The 23,068-nt window shown below is 53.6% G+C and overlaps 2 protein-coding genes and 1 long non-coding RNA gene across 3 annotated transcripts in view; 2 read left to right on the top strand and 1 right to left on the bottom strand.

Annotated features, from left to right (window-relative positions):
* The window catches only part of RNFT2 (ring finger protein, transmembrane 2), a 31,887-nt gene extending 29,322 nt beyond the window's left edge, over positions 1-2,565 (top strand). Inside the window, exon 13 of the mRNA XM_032705499.1 lies at positions 100-2,565. Within this exon, the coding sequence (XP_032561390.1) occupies positions 100-171 (72 nt within the window). The 3' untranslated portion in view covers positions 172-2,565. The remainder of the gene's footprint in view (positions 1-99) is intronic.
* Positions 2,486-18,174, bottom strand: LOC116795655. Its single transcript, XR_004360119.1, has 3 exons — positions 17,372-18,174; positions 6,416-6,926; positions 2,486-4,291 (listed from the first exon to the last, which is right to left on the bottom strand). It is a non-coding gene; the product is annotated as an uncharacterized LOC116795655 (long non-coding RNA).
* A 62-nt stretch (positions 18,175-18,236) lies between these two features.
* The window catches only part of FBXW8 (F-box and WD repeat domain containing 8), a 55,740-nt gene continuing 50,908 nt past the window's right edge, over positions 18,237-23,068 (top strand). The window contains exons 1-2 of the mRNA XM_032705856.1: positions 18,237-18,509; positions 21,462-21,566. Coding sequence (XP_032561747.1) covers positions 18,237-18,509; positions 21,462-21,566 — 378 coding nt within the window. The remainder of the gene's footprint in view (positions 18,510-21,461; positions 21,567-23,068) is intronic.

The raw sequence follows: 23,068 nt of genomic DNA, 5'->3' as shown, positions 1-23,068 counted from the left end.
CAGGGGAGAGGAAAAACCTGGAAAATCACCCCGTGCCCCCCCCCGTTTAGCTGCCCTGTGTGTTTGTTGTCAGTCTTCCTCCCAGCTCTGTCCCTCCAGGAGCCAATGGAACAGTCGTCACCGGCCGGGAACTCCGTCCTCAAAGGCAAGGGGATGTGGTTTGTGCCTTGAGCTACAGCCGAGGATTTTCCTGGAGCTGACGTGGTTATGAACTGCCTGGGATGTTTCCTGCTTCCCTGTCCTTTTAGTGTGGACAAATCCCACGTGGACAAGGCAAGGGAAGCATGGATTTCATGGCTATGACCTGATGTGCTGCAGCAAAGCTGTGCCTGGCTCGGGCCTCTGCTGAGGTGTCTCACGTTATATGGCCCCAGATTCCCTGGATCCATAGCTTTATAGGATGACACAGTGGCTGTCACAGAACCTCTGGGAACTCTTCCCAAGCAGGGCTTCAGAACCTTGTGTCCAAAAGGTCACCTGGGGCTGGAGAAATGGCATTTCCCAGCAGCCACGTGTGTGCAGTTGGTTCCACTGATGCCACAACTGTGGCTGCAAGGGTAATAAAATCATTAAAAAGTTGGGAAAGACCAGGCAAGTGAAGCTGGGAATTACATTTATTTTTCTTGGGAATGTTTTCCCTTTTTAATTTTTGTGGTGAGGCTTTGTGATTTCCCAGTATATGAGGAGAACAGTGGGAGGCAGAGGGAGATTGAAGTGACAGAATCACAGGAGTCGAGTTGGATTTGTCTGGGTGAAAAATCCACCTCCAAACCAAGAGCATCCCACAAACTGAGGGGTCTCTGCACCTGCTCCTGGGTGCAGCCACTCCAGGCCAGCCCCACTCACATCCAGGACCTGCCTGGGTCCCAAACCAGGAGAACTGGAGCTCCTGGAGGGATTAACCCCTTCCCGTGGCTGAGGTGCTGCAGCAACAGGGAGCTGCTGTTTGTTCTGGAGCTTTCCCTGTCCCCAAAGCACCTCTGCTCCTGCTGCACAGCCAGGAAGTGCCTCCCTAGGAACTGTGGTGTTTTCCCAGCTCATTGCCACGGGAATGGCCCAAGGTGAGGGTCCCAGCTGAGTGACAGTCACCCCTGAGCCCATCCCCTGGGGGAGATGAGCTGTGTCTGCCCTCACTGGAATCCCCAGGGGGAGAATTCCAGCCAGACAGGATTAAAGCTCCACATTTCTTTGGGATGTGGCTGGAGGAGGGATGGGGGTGGGAGGCAGAGCCCGAGCAGGGAAGAGTCCAGATCTGGCTTGAGAGCTGTAGGGAAGCAGAGGAGGGAAAGCTTTGCTTTCCAAGACAAAGTGATTTGATTCCTGTTAAAAGGATCCTGTGAAAGCAGGGAATTAGCCCAAGGAATCTGGTTGCTCTCTGCAATGGGAATGGCCCCTCTGGGATGGGGGAAGGCAGGAAGCAAGGCTGGCAGTGGGCACAGGAATGTGGGATAGCCTGGTGTATCCACTGGGAAGAGGGAAAATGAGGGATTCCATGGGCAGGCAGCTCCTGAAAGGCCTCAGTGCCAGTTTTCAGGGAACCAAAAGGTTGGTGCTTCTGCTTTCCAAGTGTTTGAAAAGCCACTGCTGTTTCTTTTTTTTCCCTAAATACTCCTGGAAAATGCATTTGGAGAAGTGTAGAAGGTCAGTGGGAGCCCAGCACTGCAGAAAGTGTGGGATAAACTGCTCCAGAGTTAGTCAGTGATTAGTTAGGGAATCAAAGGGAAAGTTTGGGCATATTGTTTGAATTCTTAAAGTCTTTTTGAGAGGGGAGGACAATTCTACCCTCTCCTAGAACACGACACCAGAAAACATCCAAGGGGAAACTTCAGCTCCAGTGATGGGAATCTGCTGATTCCCACAGGAAACAGGGAGGGCTGTGGGAGGAAATCACTCAGAGAGAGGAAATAAAAACCCAGAGCCTTTTTTTTTTTTGCCATTGAACAGTTATTTTTCTCTCTTTTTTTTTAATAAAGTCCTTATAAATATGTACAAAGAGTCTCAGCATACGAAATTCCTTTTACAAAAGAGAGAAGAAGTCCCTTCCAAGCAGGACCAGGAGCCTCCAGGGGCTCTGCTCCTGCCTTGGGGAGGTGGAAACCTGCACAGTGACTCTGCTGGAGTTACACCCCCCTGCCTGTCATCCCTGTCATCCCCTTAGCAATGGACCTGGGAGAGACTGGGAAGTTCTGCAGTGTCCTAAGGATCGATGATGGGAAGGGTTTTGTGGTGGGCTGGTGTTTGAATTGACTGGAAAGGTGATGCTGGAAATACCCATGGAATTAACCCCCCCCCCTGAGCTGGGTTTGCTCTGCTGAGGAGCCACTGGGAAGTGATGGTGTAACTAATCCAGGGTGTAACCAATTAAGGGTGTAACCAATAATGGGAGTAATTAATAAAGGCCATTTAACACCCAGAAGCTTTCAGTGAATATTTATCAAAGCTCCAAAGTCCCTTTGTGTAAATATTAAACCCCTCAGGAAACTCCAGCCCTCAGGTTTTCCTGCCCAGTGAGGTTGGATCAGTCACATCAGAATCCCCTCCTGTGTTCAAATAAATATTGTCAGGGAAAAAAAAGATCCACTTGTTTTGTTGTGGTTTGTAGTTTAATTTTTTTCCTGGAGGTGGGCGCTGGCCATCCTGGAACAGCAGCTTTTCCCACTCCTGGGGAGGGCAGAGCTGTGCTTGGAAGTGCTGGGATGTGAGAGATCCTTGTGCTGCAGGTGGAGTGTGATCCAAGCCACTGGGATTGTCCTGTGCTGGGAACAGGGCTCTGTCTGGGAACAAAGGTGGCCTTTGGAATGTGAGGGGTCGCACATTCCAGCTGGGAGAGGGCGAGAAGCCCAAGGCAGGAGCAGCACATGAGGATCCCTCCCCTCCACTTCCTCAGGAAGCCCAGTTCCCATGGCATTCACACTGCCCCATCTCCTGGGTTTTGAGCTGGCATGGCCAGTGTCCCCTCCAGGGGTGGGATGGGCAAGTCCAGCTCACCCCCAGCCCAGGGGGACACGGGAACGGGGCTGAGTCTGAGGCCTGGACTGCAAATCCCATTTGCTGGGAGCCAAGTGGCTCCAAGGAATGTTGTGCAGATGCTGTTCACCTGCTGGGGGGTGGGAAACAGCCAAAGGTTTGGACCTGGGCAGAAAATGAGTGTCCAGGATTTCATGTGGAGCCACAGGTAGTTTGTTATTCACATGTTGGGCTCCCATCGAGATCCCAGACAGATGTTTTAAAACCATTCCTAGGAAAATTCAATATGAAGCTGGATGTACCTTTGTGTCCTCATTGTGGGCCACTTTGCACGTGGCAGTGCAGTTTTCCAGCAGGGAATTGCCTCATTCCAGGCTCTGTGGACACAGAGACTGCAGAAGTTCTCTGTGCAATTCTGTCTGCACTGGGGTTGAGCAGCAGGAACAGCCTCTGCTGAGGGTTTAAGACCCCTGTAATTTTACTGTGATACAGAAACATGATTTTAGTGTGACACAGGGACAGAACAAACTCTCAACTCAGATGGAATTGATTCAAGAAGTGTTGGTGACTGCAGGGAATTCTTTAGCGTCGGGCTGGGCTGGACGAGGGCGATCCCTGCCCGTGCTCTGCAGCAGCAGTGGGATGGGTTTGTCCTCCCCCATCACTCACAGCTCCCCGATTTCGGGTGATTTGCTGCGTGTTTGTGTCGGTGACGCCTCTCCTGGGCACACAGAGGTGTCTGACGGGAGGCCTGGTCCCATTCCTGATGTTTTTACCACTGAAAATAATTCTGGGAGAAGAGGGCGGGCTGTGGAATGGATGTGCTAAACCCCGGGCTGGGTGTCAGCGGGGCAGCCCGGGACTGACCCGGCCAAAGCTGAGCAGCACGACAGGAGGTGACCAGCAGCCCACGCTGGGCTGCTTTTTCCCCTTGGAATACAGAATTCCAGCCTGTGCTGGGAGCTGCCTTGGCCGAGAGCTGCTTTAAAAATTCATCCAGGCTTTCCCCGCAGCCGCGCGGGCGGCGGGAGCGCAGACAATGATCTCAGCCCGCTCCGCTCCCGCTGAAACCCGAGCCGGAGCCTTTTGTTTTCCCTTTGGAAAGCGCTCCCTGGTCTTCCCAGCTGATCGAAACCCGGGGCTGGGAGAAAACAAACGGGGGGAGAGAGGAACTGTGCTGGTTTCCTGCCCACGAGGAGGGTACAGACGCTGCCCGGCTGTGGCAGGGCAGGGAATTCACGGGGAATTCACAGGGAATTCGCAGGGAGTTCACAGCATGCTTCCCTTGCCAGTACAAACATCACCCAGGGGGAGAGCAGATCTTCTAAAAACGATAAAAACACCCCTCTTAAAAAAAACGGCGGCAATTCAACAATAGCAATTACACCAGAAAATGTAAGGCTTCGACAAATCCGTGCCCTCTAGTAAGGAATTCCAGTTCTGTACAGGGAATTCTGGCTATAAAACTCCAAAATTAACCCTCAGTTCATGCTAAACATCCAGTTTGGAACTACAAAAGTGAAGCAAATCGGGATTTGGGGCGCTGGAGCTGCTCTGGATTCCACCTGGGAAGCACCCCACGTTGGGTTGTTCCACGGCAGCACCACGTGGCTTTGACTTTTTTGCTGAGTGTTTGGAAGCAGCCAGGAGACCAATCCCCTGGGAGTTCTGAGGTTTGGGAATCTGACAGAGGGTTGGGACAGAGGGAGAACAGCCAAGCTCTGCCCTGAGGCTCATCTCTGACTTCAGGGGCTCTCCCGATGGCAAGGACAGAACTTCCTCCCCTTTTCCATGGCTGAGCTGTTCCAGGGGAATTGCCTCTGTGGGAAGGACACCAGGAGCAGCCTGGAGGCTGCAGGGGCAGGAGAACCAGGGGCACTGCACAGGGAAATGGGATAATGCATATTCCAGGGAGGAGTTAGTTACATTCAGAGCTGATAGAGGTGAGGAACCTGTGCCCTGGAGGGAGCTGTCCCAGGAATGCCTGGGGACACCCCACGGGCTGGGGAAGGAGGACAGACCTGCAGGTGCCCCATCCAGCCTTCCCCCAGCAGTGATTCCTGCTCTGATGGCACTGTGTGATTCCACACACACACAATTCCACCTCTGAGTCACTTGCAGAAATTCCTGGTTTTAAGACTCTGCCCAGTCTGGCACTGGCAGCATTGCTGGAATCACTGCTGGAATCACTGCTGGAATCACTGCTGGAATCACTGCTGGAATCACCTGAGGCTCCTCCTCTTGCCAGAAGAATCTGTACTTATTTCAGCAGGAGACTGAGCTGGGAAGGGGTTCAGGATGCCAAGGATTACTGAGCATCAGGCCAAACACAGCAGGAAAAGGTTTCCTGGTGTCCTGAGACCACCCAAAGGCTACAGACTGACAACCATGGAGCTCCAGATCCCTCCCAGCACCCAAAGCTCCTCACTGGGAACCACCTGCCCTGCCAGCACAGCCCTGGGGCTGTCTGGGATCAATAACACCCAGGAACTGGCTGATCAATATATGGATTGATCAGTATTGGGCTCAAACTCAGCAGGGAATCTTTGATAAGGGGAGAATTTGGCTTTCAGGTTCCTTGGAAACGTTTCTCCTGCAGCAGTGAAAATGCTGGATGAACACTCAGCTTCTTCCTGGGCTGGGAGAGGGGTGGGAAGTGTTTTTAAAGGACAAGGAGCCAAACTTCCTTTGGAAATCGGGTTCTAACATTCTTTGAAAATGCCCCCCCTGCCACGGGAGGGTGAATTTTCTGGCGGAAAAATCAGAAGCTTGGAAAAAATGTTCCTAAACAAACTGTGCCCAGTCATTCCTGTGAGTAGGATCCGGTGATAAGGGACCCAAAATCTGACAGGTAGTTTTGGCTGCAGTGAAAAAAGTGCTCAGTACCAGACTGAAAAAAAGCCCTTTGACTTCTAAGGCCAAGTTCTCCTGTTATCCCCTGCTCTAGTGATTACAGTTCTCTCCCCTGGGTCACAGGATTTGGGACTGCTTAAACCACCATCCAGGAGAATTCCCAGCTCTGGAGCTGCAGGAAGTGCTGCACCAGCAGACCTTGATGTGGAAAGAGCTGGTGTGTCCTTTCCACCTCAGTGAATGCTGCAAACTGTCAGAAGAAAAAAACAACTGCTCCAAAGAAAAAAAAAAAGAGTTTTATAAAGTTCTGGGGGGGTAGATTATCTGGTTTAAGTTTCTGCAAAGATTGAAAGAAAGAAAAAAAAATAGCACCTTCTCAACAAGTCTTATTATTTCTTTTTTTTTTTTTTTTTGCTATCTCGTGTATAAATATCAATAACCAAAATAGATCTTTCCTCGTCCCACGCTTCTGAACATCCTCTTGGGGGGGGGAAACCGTAGCACCACAGAGAGAGAGGCAGTTTAGCCCCGGCCAAATATGTAAAACGTAGCACCAGAGAAAACTAAAGTCAGAGGAAAAAAAAGCCGATCCCACCTGGTGCCGGAGCGTCAATATTTACACACACCGCCCGCTGCGGGAGCGCTGCCCGCCTCCAGCTCGGCATTCCAAGGGGTCGATAGCTCGGCACGGACAGGTCACAGCTCCTCCTGCCGCTGGCACGAGCAGGGGCGGGGCGGTGTTCCAGCGGGAGATCCCCGGGAGGAGATCCCCCCCAGCCCGGGATCGCACCGCCGGCACTACAGGGACTGTCGCTTACGTTCTCACGAGGCATGCACGGGCAACTCTGCTTACAGGAGGGTTTACATTCTTCTATATATAAGCATTTTTTTTTTGTGTGTGTGTCTCTGGTTTTGCTGCTGGGCCCTTGAAACAGCTCCTTTCCGTGCAAAAATCCTTCTTTGCGCGTCGCCCAAAGCGCTTCCAGCATCTCCCCAGCTTCTTTCTTTATCTCTCCACCCCTTTCACAGCTGCTGCTCGGGCTCTGGATTTTCCCTGGAGGAAAAGGGGAAACAATTTTCTCCAAGGGCACAGGGTTTGCTCCAGCCTAGGAAAGCAAAAAAAGAATTGGGTGTTAATTATGTCGATGCGCTGGGTACAATAAAAGCTGCTTTTTAATTTATGCTTGAACCCTCCCCTAAAGTTGCAGACAGGAGTTTATGGGGAGGAAGGTCTGTGGCTCAGCACCCTCAGCCCTGTGCAGGGTTTCCTGGTGAGCTCTCACTTCACCAGGCTCCTTCTTCTGGGTGCTCCATCCTCATTTCCATCCATGTTAACTCCTAGGGAAGCCATCAGTTTTGTCACAGGTGGGAAAGGGGGTGCTTGGAGTATCACAGGAGACTGGGAGAACTCACTCATTCCTGGATCTGCCACTGATTAGATTTGTGGCCTGGGGCAAACCACTGCTTCGGTTCTGCTGCAAAATGAGGGCACTAATAACTTATTTGCCTCACAGGTGGGCTGGGAGCCTTAATTAATAAAGTGCTCAGAGAAAAGCACCCATCTAAGTGCAAATTAGCAGGAGAGCAGCCCAAGGGGCATCTGCTCTGAAATCCCCATTTCCCAGCGTTTATCCCTGGCTGTGGTTGGTCCCAGCCCTGGCTGGGGAAGGTCCCAGCGTTCACAGACTGTGACAACGAGATCTGAGAGAAACCTCCCCGGGATGAGGTGACTTCACCCGGCTGGGAGGGAGGAGGGGCAGGCAGTGCCCGTGCAACCGCAGCAGCTCTGGAGTCAGAGTGTAATTAGGGCTGGCAAACAGCTCTGGGGCAGATCCTGAGCGGCCTCAACTCCGGAATCACTGCCTGTGAAGGTTACCGGGATACAGCGACTGGGCTGAGCTGAGCCTCCAGCAAAGGAGGCAAATTGTGCTGCTGCCATGGCCTCTGAGCAGAATCCAGAATATCCTCAGTTGGAAGGGACCCCCAAGGGTCATCCAGTCCAACTCCTGTCCCTGCACAGACACCCCAACAATCCCACCCTGTCCAAACCCTCCTTGAGCTCTGCCAGCCCCGGGGCCGTGATCATTCCCTGGGGATCCTGTGCAGTGCCCACTCCAGCAACCTGGAATGTCTCTGGTTCTGCCAGGGAAGATTGAACCCTACCTGCTTTACCCCAGTTACTGCCAGCTGTGCACGCAGGATGGGGCAATCCCAAGCTCTCCCTCCCTCAGGTTCCAGCCTTGCCTTTCTGGTTTTTAGGGATCTGCAGCCCCAGTGGGAACAGCTCGAAGGACTCACGCTGGAGTGAATCATCCAGGCAGGGAGCACAATTCCAGGGGCTCACTGTTATCAAGGACACACCAGTCAGGCACAGTCCCAGGGCTGCTGCCCCTCCATGCTCACGGGCTCCCACATCCCCACAACTACTGGAAGTATCCTGAGAGTGTTTCTGCAGGGCTGCTTGGCTTTTCTGGCAGAAGGTGAAGGAAGGGAAGGGAAGGTTTGGGAAGGGAAGGTTTGGGAAGGGAAAGGGAAAGGAAAAGGTTTGGGAAGGGAAGGTTTGGGGAGGGAAGGGAAGGTTTGGGAAGGTTTGGGAAGGTTTGGGGAGGGAAGGGAAGGTTTGGGAAGGGAAGGTTTGGGAAGGGAAGGTTTGGGGAGGGAAGGGAAGGTTTGAGGAGGGAAGGAAAGGTTTGGGAAGGTTTGGGAAAGGGAAAGGAAGGGAAAGGGGAAGGGAAAGGGGAAGGGAAAGGGGAAGGGAAAGGGGAAGGGAAAGGGGAAGGGAAAGGGGAAGGGAAAGGGAAGGGATAGGGAAAGGGAAAGGGAAAGGGAAAGGGAAAGGGAAAGGGAAAGGGAAAGGGAAAGGGAAAGGGAAAGGGAAAGGGGAAGGGAAAGGGAAGGGAAAGGAAGGGAAAGTGTTTGCTGTGTGAGAAAGCACAACCACGCTAACCCCGGCTACACAAACCCATCCAGCTGGGCAGAGAGCTGGTAAAGAGCTGTCAGAACCAGCCCAGAGGCTGAAATGTGTCCCTGCCTGCATTCCCGGGACACAGCCCTCCCTGCTGCAGGGATCTCACCTCCACTGGCACAGCCACACACTCTGGACACACACTCAGCACCACGGATCTCTCCAGGCCTGCCAAACACCCCCAGGAGGGGATTTGGGCACCTGCACTCTGCACACAAGATGCCAAAATTCCCCCCCGGGGTGGGAGAGCAGGGCACGACCCAAGCTGGGAGGAGGAGCCCCCGCTGCCGTTCCTGCCCCCTGAGGGGAGGGATTCACTCCAGTCCCACTGCAATAAAGAGTTCAGGAGTTGATTGAAGGGTTTCCTCTGAAGCAAAACCATCTAACCCTGATTTATTATTTCTCCTGTAGCAGCACTTCCAGTTGCCATCCATGAACCCTTGTCCTGCTGTGCCACCCGTGGCCGGCAACAGATCATCCGCGGTGTCACCGTATTTCACCAGCTGCCTCCCCGTGTCACTTAACGCACAGAAAATCCATAAAAACCTGTAAAAGTTGATAAATCCGAGACCATCTTGAACTCCCGGCGATAAATCTGCCCCGGGGCAGGCAGAGAGCTCAGCACAATGTTTATGCACCTCCCAAGCCCCTTTCTAAGAGCTTAAATGGCTCTTTAAAGTTTTGCATCAGCCCCGTGCCGGCCTTTGCACGAAGGTGAATTTTCATGGAAAGAATAAAAGAGGACCCCAGAATCCTGGCCTTCAGCCCATCTCTCAATAAACCAATTTTGAATATCCTGGGCTGTGTTAAAGCCATTTCTGGGTGCATATTGGCTGCACTGCCAGTATCTGACTCATTAATGGAATATACTTGGAGCCAAATTCTGATCTCATTTACAGCACCGTAAATCCAGGGCAACCCAATTGACTTCAGTGGAGTTACTCCAAATTTCCCACAATAGGCACTCAGCAGACAGAGCAAAACTCGGTGCTTTGGGTCTGAAACAGGCTGGGGAAAGCCAAACTACATCCCATTTGTAATTCCAGGGTGGATAGTAAGCTGGAAAGGGAGCCAGCACGTCCCTTCTGTAGAGCTGCTGAAAAATTGATTACTTTATGTGTCATTCTTTAAAATGTTGAAACTTTGAGGGGGGGGGACTGTCCACAAATATCAACACTTCTCATTTACTTATAAAATAACAGGAGTTACAGCTGAGTTCCTACGTGAAAACTGCACTGTCTGTTGAAAACATGGATTGAAGTGATAAGAAAAAAATCACTTCCTCTGAAATTTTTTCATGGGAACCAACATTCCCTTTGGTGAGGTATTTCTTTCTGCCTGGACATTTAGGGAGACCTCTCAGCCATCGCACCTATTAAGCAATAAGGTTGTGAGAGGACAAACGAAAAGCACCTCAGGCAATCCCGCTGCTTTAACAGACAATTACTCAATCACTCGGAATTCTCCAGCCTTAAATCCCACTGTTCCATCCCACAACTCGCTAAACTGCTGTTCACAATAAGAAAAGTCAGGCTGCTCTTCTCGGGGGATGCGGAGTGGGACGGGCACGAAACGGCTCAGGTGGGGGGTCCCATCTCAGCACTTCTTTGACTAATCTTTATTCAGGGAGAGGAGGCAAAGCCGCGCTTAAGCCGCATGTGAGTCTGAGCTCACAGCCCCCGGAGCAGCTCGGAAAAAGGAGCTGTGCTCCCGGCTACTGTGTCAGCGTGGAACCGCTCGATTTAAATGGATTACACGGGCCGCTCCCTTGGCACGCGTCCCACCCCTAATAAACAAAATAACAGTTATTGATACGTTTAAAGGGAAAAATAGATTGGAGGGCTCGCGTTGCTGCGGGCGAGCTGGAAGGCAGGGACGGGACGAGGCGCCCTCGCTCCCTCTGCGCACCCAGCAGCAGGTTAATGAGAAAACAAGGGCTGGGCAGGAGCCCCGGCAAATTCCCAAGCAGCCGCTCTCCGCGAACACTCACACTTCATTAGCAGCTCCGCGGGAGACGGAACGGGCACTTGGAACACCGAAAAACAATTAGGAGGGGGTTCAAGAGAGGGAGGAAGAGGAGAACTGCTCGGGAGATCTTTGCTCAGGAAGAGCAGGGAAACCCAGGCAGTAAAGGAATACGTCGAGGCTCCGATCTTTCCACAAAGGAAGTCCACCTGTGGAATGAGCCTTTTCTGGGCTGCTGTCTGTCTGTGAAAACTCTGCTGCCTGTTTGTCGTGAGAAGGTTTTCCTTGAGCAATTTAACCGTGAAGTTGGAGTGAGGGTGGTAGGGACTGCTGGCACCTTGGAGCAGGACGCTTGCCACTGGGAAGAGCTCCTTCTTCCTCAGTTATCCGGGAGGACAAACAGCAGTGCCTCGCTCTTTGTGCGAGAGAAACACACGCTGGATGTTTGTCCTCCCGCAGACCCGCACTGCCTCCGGTCCTCGGTTTGCTCTGAGCCCCTGCGCAGCTCAGTGTGACACCTCCAGAAATCTTCCCAGCCCGGCTTTAACACAGATAATTAACTGCACTGAGACTTTGGACAGAGTGGCTCTGCATGAACCCCGCAGCAAACAGTGGGGGGAACTCCTGGCAACACGGCGGGCACGGAACCAGGCTGGTGGAGCTGGCAGGGACGAGCAGGGTTGGATTTTAATACACTGCCACTCCTGAACGAACAGAGCGAAATACAAGTGTCCCCGTGTGCCAAACTGGCACCTGACAACTGCACTTCATGTCCTGGTTGGAGAGTCAAGGTGATGTCAGATTATAGATTCTAAAACTGCCACTTGTGAGGGATTCAGCCCCAAACCCCAGGCTCGGTCCACAGATGCCAGCTGGTCACGTGCAGCGGCCCTAATCCTGCTCTCCCTGGCATCCCCAGGGGCTGTGAGAGCAGGACAGGTTCCCTGGAGCACAGGATTATTCCCTGAGCTGTGCTGTTGTGGGAAGCCACACGGACCTGAGGGAACAACCACCAACCTCCTGCCTCAGAAACAGTTCTTACGCTCACAGCAGCCAACACAAATCCTACTACTGCCTGGAAAAGCAGGAGGGGAACTCTGGTAGTAAACCCAGCTGACAACGGCCTTTGACTTCTCTATTCCTTCTGCAACCACCAGATCACGAGACAAATGCTGACTCTGCAGCATCCTCATTAACTGTATGAGTTACTCTCTTCTTACCAGCCGTTCCAAGAAATCCCATGCTCAGAGCCTGGACTTCCCAGCTTGTTGCAGAACAATGTTATTGTCACTGCAGAGTTCTCTGAGGGTGGCAGAAAAACACATATTTTGTTCAGAAATACTCTGCACAGTTAATGAAAGACTGTTGTCTTACCTCATCTCTAAGCCTAACAGCTCTCTGCACTATCACTCAGGCTCTGAGACAGTCAGAAATCTCCACTGGTGGGTGCAAATTACAGCATGAAAAGATTCCTAATGGCAAAAATAACCCCAGAAACTGAGGTGTAGATGATGCAGTTAATCATTCTGGGGTTGCACTGTATTTTCACCTGCAGCTTGGTCACTCGTGCCTTACAGAAGTGTGACAGCAGACAGGCTGCACACAGGGGCAACCAGGAGACTGTCAGGAGCCTGTTAATCCTCACATCTTTATTCCTGAGACTGCTTCCCATCACACACCGGGATCTTCTTTTCAGACTCACATTTGTATTTGCGGCCACGAAGCCCCCGAGCGTTTGGAGGCGTTTGGAGGCAGCTCAGAGGCAGCTCAGCCTCAGCACGTCCTGTGTGCAGCAGCCTTTGAAGCTGCGAGGCAGGACCAGGGCAGGACCAGGACGGCTCGTGCCGGAGCAGCCCTGGAGGCACTGGGGTAATGCCTGGCTTTTCCACAGGGTCCTCATCAAAGCCATTTCTGAGCAACTGGTTATTGGTGGGCCTGAAGGGCAGAAATGGAGGTGAGGGCTTCGGAGTCAACAGCAGAAGAGACTGGGGAAAAGAATATCGCTCAACAGGGCTGTGGGAACCTTCACAAAAAACCAGGAATCCAAAGAGCTTTGGCCTCTTGGGATTGTCAGGGAGTCTGGGCTGACTGTGTGCATGGATCCACAGGCTCCTTCTGCCAGCCCTTCTCACCTGCCACCTCCTCCTGGGATTAAGTCCCAGACTGGGCAGGGAGGAAATTCCCCAGCTTGTGAGAAGGAAAAGAGCACTTGAGGCACTAAGTAAGGGAGATCACTGCACTTCCCCCTTGGATTCCAACTTTTTTTCAAGGTCGGAGAGGCCAGCAAGCCAGATGGGTGGGTTTGTTTCCAAACACTACAACCAAATGTGCCACAAACTGATGGGAAGGGAGAGGTGTGTTCGCTCTGCTCCTGAGCACAGCCCCACACCACTGACACCACCCCTGAGGGCTCTGCTGGGCACAGCTCTGCGGGCACCATCCAGAGCCTGATTTTAGAGAAACTGAGGCTTTGATTTGTCAAAAAAAACCCCCAGTTTTGTTCTGGTTTTGTTTCATAAAAAGCTTTCCAAAGGTGACCAGTGGAACCTGCTGACGGACACAGCAGCTGTGGCTCAGAGGGATGACAACAATGATCCCCTCCAAACCAGTGCACACACACACACAGTGCAAACACAGACCTGCTGGAAAACCTTATTTTTAAACTCTCTGCTATCCCTACATTCCCTCCATACCCCCCTATCCAAGCTGGTGGGATATGAGTGCATGCTGAAAGTTACACATGCACTTTAAGTCTTCCCTGAACACAGACAGACATCGGGGACGTTTATGATGCAATTTAAAGCAGCCAAGACAAGAGCCCTTGCTCCACAGGTCTGTGGGGACAAATCCACAACCCAGAGGATTTCAGAGCATCCAAAATCCCTGAGGTGACCCCATGTATGCTCAGTAAGGTGTTATCCAACACACAGAGCCAGGCACAGCCAGCCAATGTCCCGGGCTGCCCGCTGGATGGTCCTGTGGGGATATCTCACCACCCAGCCACCTTAGCAATGGGTGCCCCACAGCACCCGGGGGTCTAGAGCCCACCAGGGAATGGCAGGACACAGGGAAAGCCCCTCCACAGACAGGAGAGGGCTGGAGGCTCGGCAGGAGCGGGTGTGCAGGGCACCCTCAGCTCCCGGGGCCGGCAGTCAGGGCGATGTGGGACCTGCTCCGACCCCCCTGAGCTGCCTGCAGGGAGCTGGAACTGCCCCACGGGGGCAAGGACGGCCCGGGTAGAGGGGAGGCACCGGGGGGGGGGGAGAACCGTGAAAGTTTGGGAGCGGGGAAAGGGGGCGCTTGGGGTGTCCTGGGAAAGAGGAAGAGGGAGAGGCAAAAGGAGATAGGGAGGAGAAAGGGAAGGAGGAAAGGGAGAAAGGAGAGGGGACAGAGTTCAATGCGACCTAGCAACACCGGTACCAGCAGCCCAGGGAGAGACAGAAGATGAGGGAGAGGGAGATGAGAGGGGTCGCGGTCAGTGCGACCTGGGAGTGCCGGTAGTGGCAGTCCAGGGACAGGGAGGGAGAGGGAAAAGCGAGAGAGAGAGGGAAGGAGAGAGGGAGACGGAAAGAGGTCGGGGTCAGTGCCACCTGGCAGGGCCGGTACCGGTAGCCCAGAGAGAGGGAGGAGATGTAAAGGGAGAGGGGAAAGGGGTCGGGGTCAGTGCCACCTGGCAGCGCCGGTACCGGTAGCCCAGAGAGAGGGAGAAGAAGTAGAGGGGCCAGGGTCGGTGCGAGTCGGCGGCGCCTGTACTGCCTATGTCTCCCTGCACTTCCGCATCACCGTCCGCAGCCCGGCGGGTACCGCGGACAGCGCGCTCCGCCAAGCCGAGCCCCGGGGCCGGATCCCTCCGGCCGGACCAAGCCCCCGCCCCGCGCGGAGCCTCGCCCCGTCCCCGTCCCACGCCCGTCCCACGCCATCCCCTACACCCACCTGTTGCGCGTCCCGCCTGCTCCCCGCTCCGTGCGGCGCCGCTCTCCCTAGAGGCTCCTCCTGCGGATCAGCCAGGCCAGCGCGGCCGCGGGCGTGAGCGCGCAGAGCAGCCCCGCCACGGCGGCCAGGCGGCGGGCGGCCGAGGGCCCGCGGCCCCGCGCCTTGCGCCGCTGCTCCAGCTCATCGCCCAGGCGGCGCAGGCGGGCGGCGACCCGGCGGGCGGCGGCCTCGGGCCGGGCGGCGCGGCCGGGCCCGCAGGGGCTGCAGGGCGCGGGGGGGCCGCGCAGCGCGCACGGGCACATGGCTGGGTGCGCTCCGCTCGCACACAGCCCGCGGAGTGTGCGCCGGGCGGGACCGGCCGGCGGGCGGGGGGGACCGCGGTTACATCAGCCCCCGCGGGGCGGGGCCGGGCGGGCGGCGAGAGGGGGGAGACGGTGCGGGGATGGGGGAACGGGGCACGGGGTAGGGTGGTGGGAGCTTGGTGGGACAGGGTGGGGATGGGGTGGACAGTGTAGGGACAGTGTGGGGATGGAGGGGACAGCGTGGGGATGGAGGGGACAATATGGGGATGGAGGGAACAGTGTGGGGATGGAGGGGACAGCGTGGGGATGGAGGGGACAGCGTGGGGATGGAGGGGACAATATGGGGATGGAGGGAACAGTGTGGGGATGGAGGGGACAGCGTGGGGATGGAGGGGACAGCGTGGGGATGGAGGGGACAGCGTGGGGATGGAAGGACATGGGGGAATGAGGGAACAGTGTAGGGATGGAGGGCATGGGGGAATGAAGGAACAGTGTAGGGATGGAGGGCATGGGGGAATGAAGGAACAGTGTGGGGATGGAGGGGACAGTGTGGGGATGGGGGGACATGGGGGAATGGGGGACACTGGGGGACAAGGACTGTGTGGTGGGACGTTCTGGTATCCAGGGAGGGTGTGGGATTCTGCTGGGACAGTGTGGGGATAGAGAGGACAGTGTGGGGATGGACGGACTGTGGGGATTGAGAGACATGGGGGAATGGGGGGCATAGGGGGACAGGGACTGTGTCACTGTGGGGCATTCTGGTGTCCAGGGAGGGTGTGGGATTCTGGTGGGACAGTGTGGGGATGGGGGGATAGTGTGGAGATGGAGGAACAGTGCAGTGACAGAGTGGGACAGAGGGACATGGGGAGAATGGGGGGACATGGAGAGTATGGGGGAAACAGTGTTTGTGTGGTGGGGCATTCTGGTATCCAGGGGTGGCCTGGGAGTTTGATGGGACAGCATAGGGATGGGGGAATAGCATGGGGATGGAGGGACAGTGTGGGGATGGAGGGACATTGGGGAGTGGGGGCAGTGGAGGTAACAGTGCTTGTGTGGTGGAACGTTTTGGTATCCAGGAATGGTGTGAAAGTTTGATGGGAAGTTTGAGGTGGAAGGGACAGTGTGGGGACTGTGGGGATGGAGAGACAGCATAAAGATAGAGGGGACAGTGTGGGGAAGGAGGGACAGTGTGGGATTGAGGAGACAGGGTGGGGATGCAGGTGACAGTGTGGGGATCGAGGGGACAGTGTGGGGATAGAGGGGACAGCACAGGGATGCAGATGACAGTGTGGGATAAAGGAGAGAGTGGGGATGCAGGTGACAGTATGGGATGGAGAGACAGCAGGAGAATGCTGGAGACAGCGGGGCTGGAGGAGGGGACAGTGAGGAGATGCAGGGGGGCAGTGAGGGGATTACACAGAGCCGGAGCCGATTTCATCACCCACAGCATTACGGATTCGGATCACATTTCAGGCGGCCGAGGCAGGAGCAGCCCCAGCACTGACCCAGGGCAGAGCCTCCCCCCTGCCAGTGCACAGGGCTGGGCCCCCTGGGCATGACCCCCCACCACACACCAGGGTCTGGGACCATGGGCAGGACCCCCACCACACACCAGCCCTGGGATGGCAGCACGGGCTCCCTGCAGCTCCCTGTGGGGCAGGAATCACCCCAAACTGGCCTGTTTTACCCCTGCCTTGCAGGACGCTGCTGCCACCCTCTTGGCAAATCACCCTGGTATTGCAAAGGGGTCTAGAGAGACCCCCGGGGACCCCCCTTCTTCCCAACCATCCCTCCTTGGAGAAGCCCTACATCCCAATGCTGGGGCAGCTCCTGCTCTGCAATCCCTCCCCTGGCAGGGAAAACAAGTCATAGCATCACAGGATGGTTTGGGTTGGAAGGGACCTTAAAACTCACCCCATCCCACCCCCTGCCAGGGGTAGGGACACCTTCCACTAGCCCAGGTTGCTCCAAGCCCTGTCTAGCCTGGCTTTGGACACTTCCAGAGATCCAGGGGCAGCCACAGCTTCTTTGGGCAACCTGTGCCAGGGCCTCCCCACCCTCACACGGAACAATTTCTTCCCAGTGGCCCCTCACCCACCACTCTTTTGCATGGTTACTACATGCAGGAGCTCCTCCCCTAAATGAGATTGTTTGGGTTCTCCCTGGAATCCAAACACCTGTTTGTGTTCATTAAGCTGGGTTTTATAAACTGCACGGATAACAACAAGCCTCAAAGGAGGAGAGCCAGCAAGTGGCCACTGAGGAAGCTGGATGGGGGCACAAGGGTGAGGGTACCCTCAGCAGCTGCCAAGAGCAAGGGTTGTGTTTTAACCTGTTCACCAGAGCCCAGCAAGGACTGTTTGACTTACACAGACAGGTCACTCACCTGTTTTATTTCCTTGAAGACTCCACAGAAGTCTTGCTGAAGACATGAGCACTTGGTGCCTCTCCCTCCCCTGGGCAGCAGGACTGGCTGAAGCAGCAGCAGCTCCACATTTGTGGTTCGGCATCATTTGAAACGCAGCCTTCGATCCCCAGGGTGGGTTGACACTGGAGAGATGCTGAGCCAAGGTCGTGTCCTCCCCAAAGTGCCATGAAATCGGCGGCTCTGGGGCTGTGGTGGCAGCAGGAGGAGATGCCTGTGTTCGAGCAGCAAAACACCCAGCTGGTGTGACGGGCACCCTAGAGGTGGGAACACCCCTGCCCACCAGCTCTGGTTCAGACTTGGCGAACAGAATGGAAAAAATGATCCAAGCGGGGTTTATCCATCACCCAGAGCGGCCACTTCTATGGGCAACCACCCGCACGGGCTGGGCACGGCTCTGAGGGGACTCAGGGCTCCCAGTGGGACCTGCCCTCGCCCCAGCCATGGCTAAGGGGACTCAGGACTCCCAGTGGGACCTGCCCTCGCCCCAGCCATGGCTGAGGGGACTCAGGACTCCCAGTGGGACCTGCCCTCGCCCCGGCCATGGCTGAGGGGGCTGAGGGTTCCCAAGCGGGGCCCTGGCCCTGGCCCTGGCTATGGCTGAGGGCTCCCAACAGGGCACAGACCAGCCCCTGCCCTCGCCGCGGCCTCTCTCGGCCGCCCGCGGCTCTCCAGGGCCGGGCCCTCAGGCCGCCATCGCGGTCCTCGTGTGAGAACCACGAAATGCCGGCCGCGCTCCCGGCCCCGTCCCGCCCCGGCGGAACGTTGTGTGCGCGGAACGCGCGGGCGCGGGGCGCGGTTTCCTCGCCGGGCCGGCCCCGCCGCCATGGCCGCCGTGCCGGCGGAGCTGAGGCGGCCTCAGGAGCGGCCCGAGCGGGCGGGGGGCGCGAAGCGGCCGCGGCGGGAGGAGCGGCCCCGGGAGGAGCGGCCCCGGGACGAGCCCCCGGCCGAGCCCGGGTACCTGGCGCTGGCCCGCGGGCTGCTGGCCGGCGGCGCCCCGGCCCTGCGCGGCCCCGCGCCCGCCCGCCCCGCCGGGGAGCCCGCGGGGGACGGAGCCGGCGATGGCGACGATCTGCTGGGGCAGCTCATCCGAGACCTGGTAGGGCCGTGCGGGGCCGGGGGTCCTGCCCCGGGCACAGGGGCGGGCAGGGGGCGGAGGGGCCGTGCTGGGGCCCGTTCCCGGAGCGGAGAGAGCGGCTCGGCCGTGCCCGGCCCTGGGAGGGGATGCCGCTTTTGGGTTCCTCTCTGCTTGTTAAAACCTCCGAGCGTATCCCACTTACAAAGCTTTAACCCTCCAAAATCTGCTTTACCCGTGTCGCCCTTGTGCGTCCCTTCCACCTCAGGGTATTCCGTGACTCTTTAATGGCCCAGGGTGGGATTCTCGCCTCGTCCCCTGCAGGGCCGGGAGTTGGGCTCCGTGATCCCCTTCCAACTCTGGATATTCCATGGCTCTATAAATAGTATTTTATTTTTGCTCTTAAAAAACTTAAAGGAAGGGGAAAGGAGCTGTTTGTGCGGGAAAATTGTGGATAAGGAGGCAGTTGCTTACTTGGGCTCTTTGGTGCCCGTGCAGTAATTAGGGATATCCTGCCTTGTGACGCGGCAGCGTAATAAGAAAACAAGCTTTAATTCTTTAAATAAAGGAGTTAATTTGGAAATAGTCTTAAATACAGCTCTGAACCAGATAAAAGTTATTTTGGTAAATCCTCTGAATGCCATAGAGGTTTTTATTTACAGCGTAGGAAAACTAGGGGGGAAACCCATTTTCTTGTTTCTCACTCACCTCCCTGTGACTAATTACTCTTTGCTTAAAAAAAATTAAAAGGAGCAGATTAAATTTCTGTCTGCAAGGCACAAATTAATCCATTTACAGAATTAGTGCTCCATTAGCACACAGGAGCCCAAATCTGTCTCAGAGGGGATGGTTGTGTTTGAGTTCTGGATTCATTCCAGTAGACTTTTAGACAGGCTGGTGCTGACTTAACATCCCTGCTTCCTTGTGCTGAGATCAAGCTGCTGGGCTTTTTGGGAGGTGGGAAGACGTTGATCTGCCTCTTCTTTTAGGATGGCATTAGAATGGAATCAGCAGGAGCTTGTGCTCTGTGGTTGTCTCAGTTGTTTGCCTTCAGAAAGTGAGGAAGATCTCAAATCGGGATCATCTCCTGCCTCTTGGCACTTGCCTCTCCCTGGTACCTTTGTGTCTTTGTAGGTCTCTTCTACAATTACTTCTCATTTAATGGACCCTTTGCAGTACAAATGTAGAAGAAAAGGAGGCAATTCTGGGTTTATTTGAAGGAAGGTATAAATTATATTACAGATTAATTAAAAAAAATCATCTCTCTATCTGTTTTTTTCTGATTTTCCCCACCTTTTCTTGAGAGCACCGGAGGTCTTGCCTGTTGTGTCTGCAGTCAGTCAGTCCTGATGACACCTCTGTCCGTCCAGACAGAGCAGGATCTGCTGGTTGGAAGTGAGTCAACTCCAATCTGGAAGCAGCATATCCATAGTGGTGCCGTGCCTGAGCTCATGAGCCTGGGGCTTAATAATCCTTGCCCAGTGGCTCCTCTGATTTGTTTGGGCAGCTCCGGGATGGCTCCTGGATCCGGGTGGATTCACATCTGGCCAGCTTGGAGCCTTGTCTGCGTGTTCCCTTTGTGTTTTGCCTTTGGTGTCCCCTCTGGAAATGGATGGGATTTAAATCACAGCGGGGCAAACAATCTCCTTGCGGAGCCACAGCGGGGAGTGGAGCCAGCGATCCTCGTGCAGGGGGAAAGGAAGGGAAAGGGAGCTGTTTGGGCAGGAAAATTGTCCTGGTTTAAGTAACTTTAGAGCTGGTGTGAGGCTCCAGTCTGCATACATCAGTGTGTTGTTGCTAAAAAGACCTAGTGGGAACGTTGCCCGTGTTTGTGTTGTGTAAACACTGACCTGCTGTAGAATATCTTTTACATTAAAAACCTCCCCACAACCACATTGTACTGTGATTTCCCTGAGTAACTCTGCTTTAAATAAACCCAGAATTGCCTTGTTTTTTTCTACTTTGGTCCTGAAAAAGGTCCAGGTTTAAAGGAGAGGGTGTAGTTCTAGAAGAGACCTACAAAACAAATAAAGGTACCAGAGACAGGGAAGTGCCAAGAGGCAGGAGAGGATCCCGATTTGGGATCTTCCTGACTTTCTGAAGGCAGACAGTGGAGAGTGGTTTTAACTGAGCAACTGGTTTTGTGCCTGGGGATGGATGGAGAGTGATGAGGTGTTCAGGAGCACCTGGGGAGGGACAGAAGACAGGAGAGAACACTGGGGAGCAAAAAGGGTGACACAGAAATGATCAGAATGGGCTGGTTCTATTTTACTGCATAGTGTAGAAATTTGGAATATCCAGGCACTGTGAGAGAGAAGACAAATTTTGTTGTGATAACTGCAGGAAGAATGTTTAATAATTATGCAGTTAAACAAAACACATCTAGGAAAATAATCCATATGCTGCATTTAGCTGTTAGTGTAAATTGATGGATTTGGTTCTAAATTTGTTGTTGAGATACTCGATCAGTTAAAAGCAGGAAGATTTCATATTAAAAAGACATTAATATGTCACTAATGAAAGGAACTGTAACATCATCTTCCATTCAGTTTTGCATCAAAATATTTGTTCATTTTCCCATTCTCTGTGTTGGAAATCCTGTAAGTGAAATTAATAATGGGAACGTGTCTTCAAAATGCTTATTTATTGGGTCTGTTTGGCACTGGAACATTAGTTAAAATATTTTCCTAGAGCTTGTGCTTTGCTTTTCAGACTTTAGATCAGCCTTACAGTTCTTCTCAATTTGCTTTTTAGCTCCACTTAACCACCTAATATTCCTTACCTGACTCAGAACAAAGAGTAGCTGGGTACCTGGTTGTTCTGATGTTCCTTTAAAGGGAGGAAAGGCAGAATAACTCCTTTTTTATGGAGCTGTGGTGGCACTGGGGGCACAACATCCTCTCTTCAGGCTGTGGTAACTTCTCCTGCTGTCAAGCTGGGCATTAAAGAAAATTATTTTCTCTTTTTCCTTTCCAGAATGAAATCAATGAGGTTCCTTTCTTTGATGTGCAGCTGCCCTATGAGCTGGCACTGAAGATATTCCAGTACCTGGGCAGGGCTGAGTTGGGAAGGTGTGCTCAGGTAAGTGCTGCTGGCACTTTGATTCTCTGACACCACCTAAAATGGGCAGAAATAATCAAGAAACAGCCACCTTGATGCAGGGAAGGTGGGTGGCAGCCCCAGTTACTTACAGGAAACACTTCCAAAGCTGAATATTGAGAAATAATCCATGAGCTGGGTTTATAGCTGCAGTTGAGTAGAGTTAAATAAAACATTTGTGGCTCGGGCAGAAGCAAAGCCTTAAAATTTAAAATGAATATTGCAGAGATATTTTGATTCAAGTGAGTGTGTTCAGAAGCAAGTGAGTGTCTTGCTGCAATATTTAGAACTTGGCAGTGCTGAGGGCATGGCAAGAGCTGTTCCTCACACTTCTGTGTGTGGCTGGAACCACAGAAATTGGAATAGTAACTTTCTGTCTGTAGCGTTTTCATGTGAGGCTAAATTCTTAAGTGACTTTTGATTTCCTCACCCCCAGCCCCACGAGGGGTTTATATTTTGATTTTGTGATACTTTCGGATGATGCATTCACCAGTTTATGTTTATAAACTGCCTGTAGCTTTATGAGACACTCACACCTCACTCTGTGTGGGGTTGTTCAGCCTGTTTATTTCCTTTTTTCACACACTGAATGATGAACCTCCTCTCTGGATGAGCCAACAAAGCAAACTTAATTGGGAAGTGCTGATTACCCAGTGAAATGAAGTAGAATATTGTGGGTACTCACTGCCAGCTTCTCCCACGGCCACTATTCAGGGTTCCAGGCTGGTGCTCATTAATTTATGTACAAAGCACATCTCGCAGCTTCACAAAAATCCAAACCAAACCATTCTTTGGTGTTACAAACAGTCCAGAGAAAGAAATGTTAGTGTGTAAAGACAGGATTGACAGACAGGGTCAGTTGTGGGTGGTAAAACAGGCACAAATATTCCCCAAATGGCCCAGGCACTGAAAGGAAATTGGGCTTGTCGTGTTCAGGGTGAGCACCTCATAGTGTTAAACAGCTACAGGTGGTTACTGCTTAAAACTTTGACTTTCTAATGCCTTTTAGCAACAAGGGCTGTTAAAAGAAAATTAATTCCTCGTGCAGGGCTGCTGTTGCAGGGGAGAGAATTCCTGAGGATTATTTTTTTGGGGCTGTCCAGGAGACTGAAGCTTTCGGATACGCTCAAGTTTCTGTCATTTGAGGTAGAGATAAACCATCAGTGAAGGCCACATGCCATGAAATGGAACAGGCTTGCATTTCTGAAGTGGATTAGTTTAAGGTTGTTCCTTCCCTCTCTTTTCTTTTAGCCCCTTGGGCACGATCACTTTACCTCATGGCACGGGAAAAAGGTTGGCTGAGGGAGGGGCTGCTCCTTTCCCTGTGCTGGGGCTGCTCTTGATTCCTCTTTCTCTCTCTCACTTTGGTTTTTATCTCCAACCTGTTCTCATAAGCTGTGTTTTAACACATAATTTTCCACATTTCTCCTTCTCCTCCTCAGCCCAAACCATTGTTCCAGTGTGGCAGCTGAGCAAGTGCCCAG

This window comes from Chiroxiphia lanceolata, chromosome 18 (assembly GCF_009829145.1).
Source record: "Chiroxiphia lanceolata isolate bChiLan1 chromosome 18, bChiLan1.pri, whole genome shotgun sequence".
Taxonomy (NCBI): Eukaryota; Metazoa; Chordata; class Aves; order Passeriformes; family Pipridae; genus Chiroxiphia; species Chiroxiphia lanceolata.
This window is presented reverse-complemented; position numbering and strand designations above follow the sequence as displayed.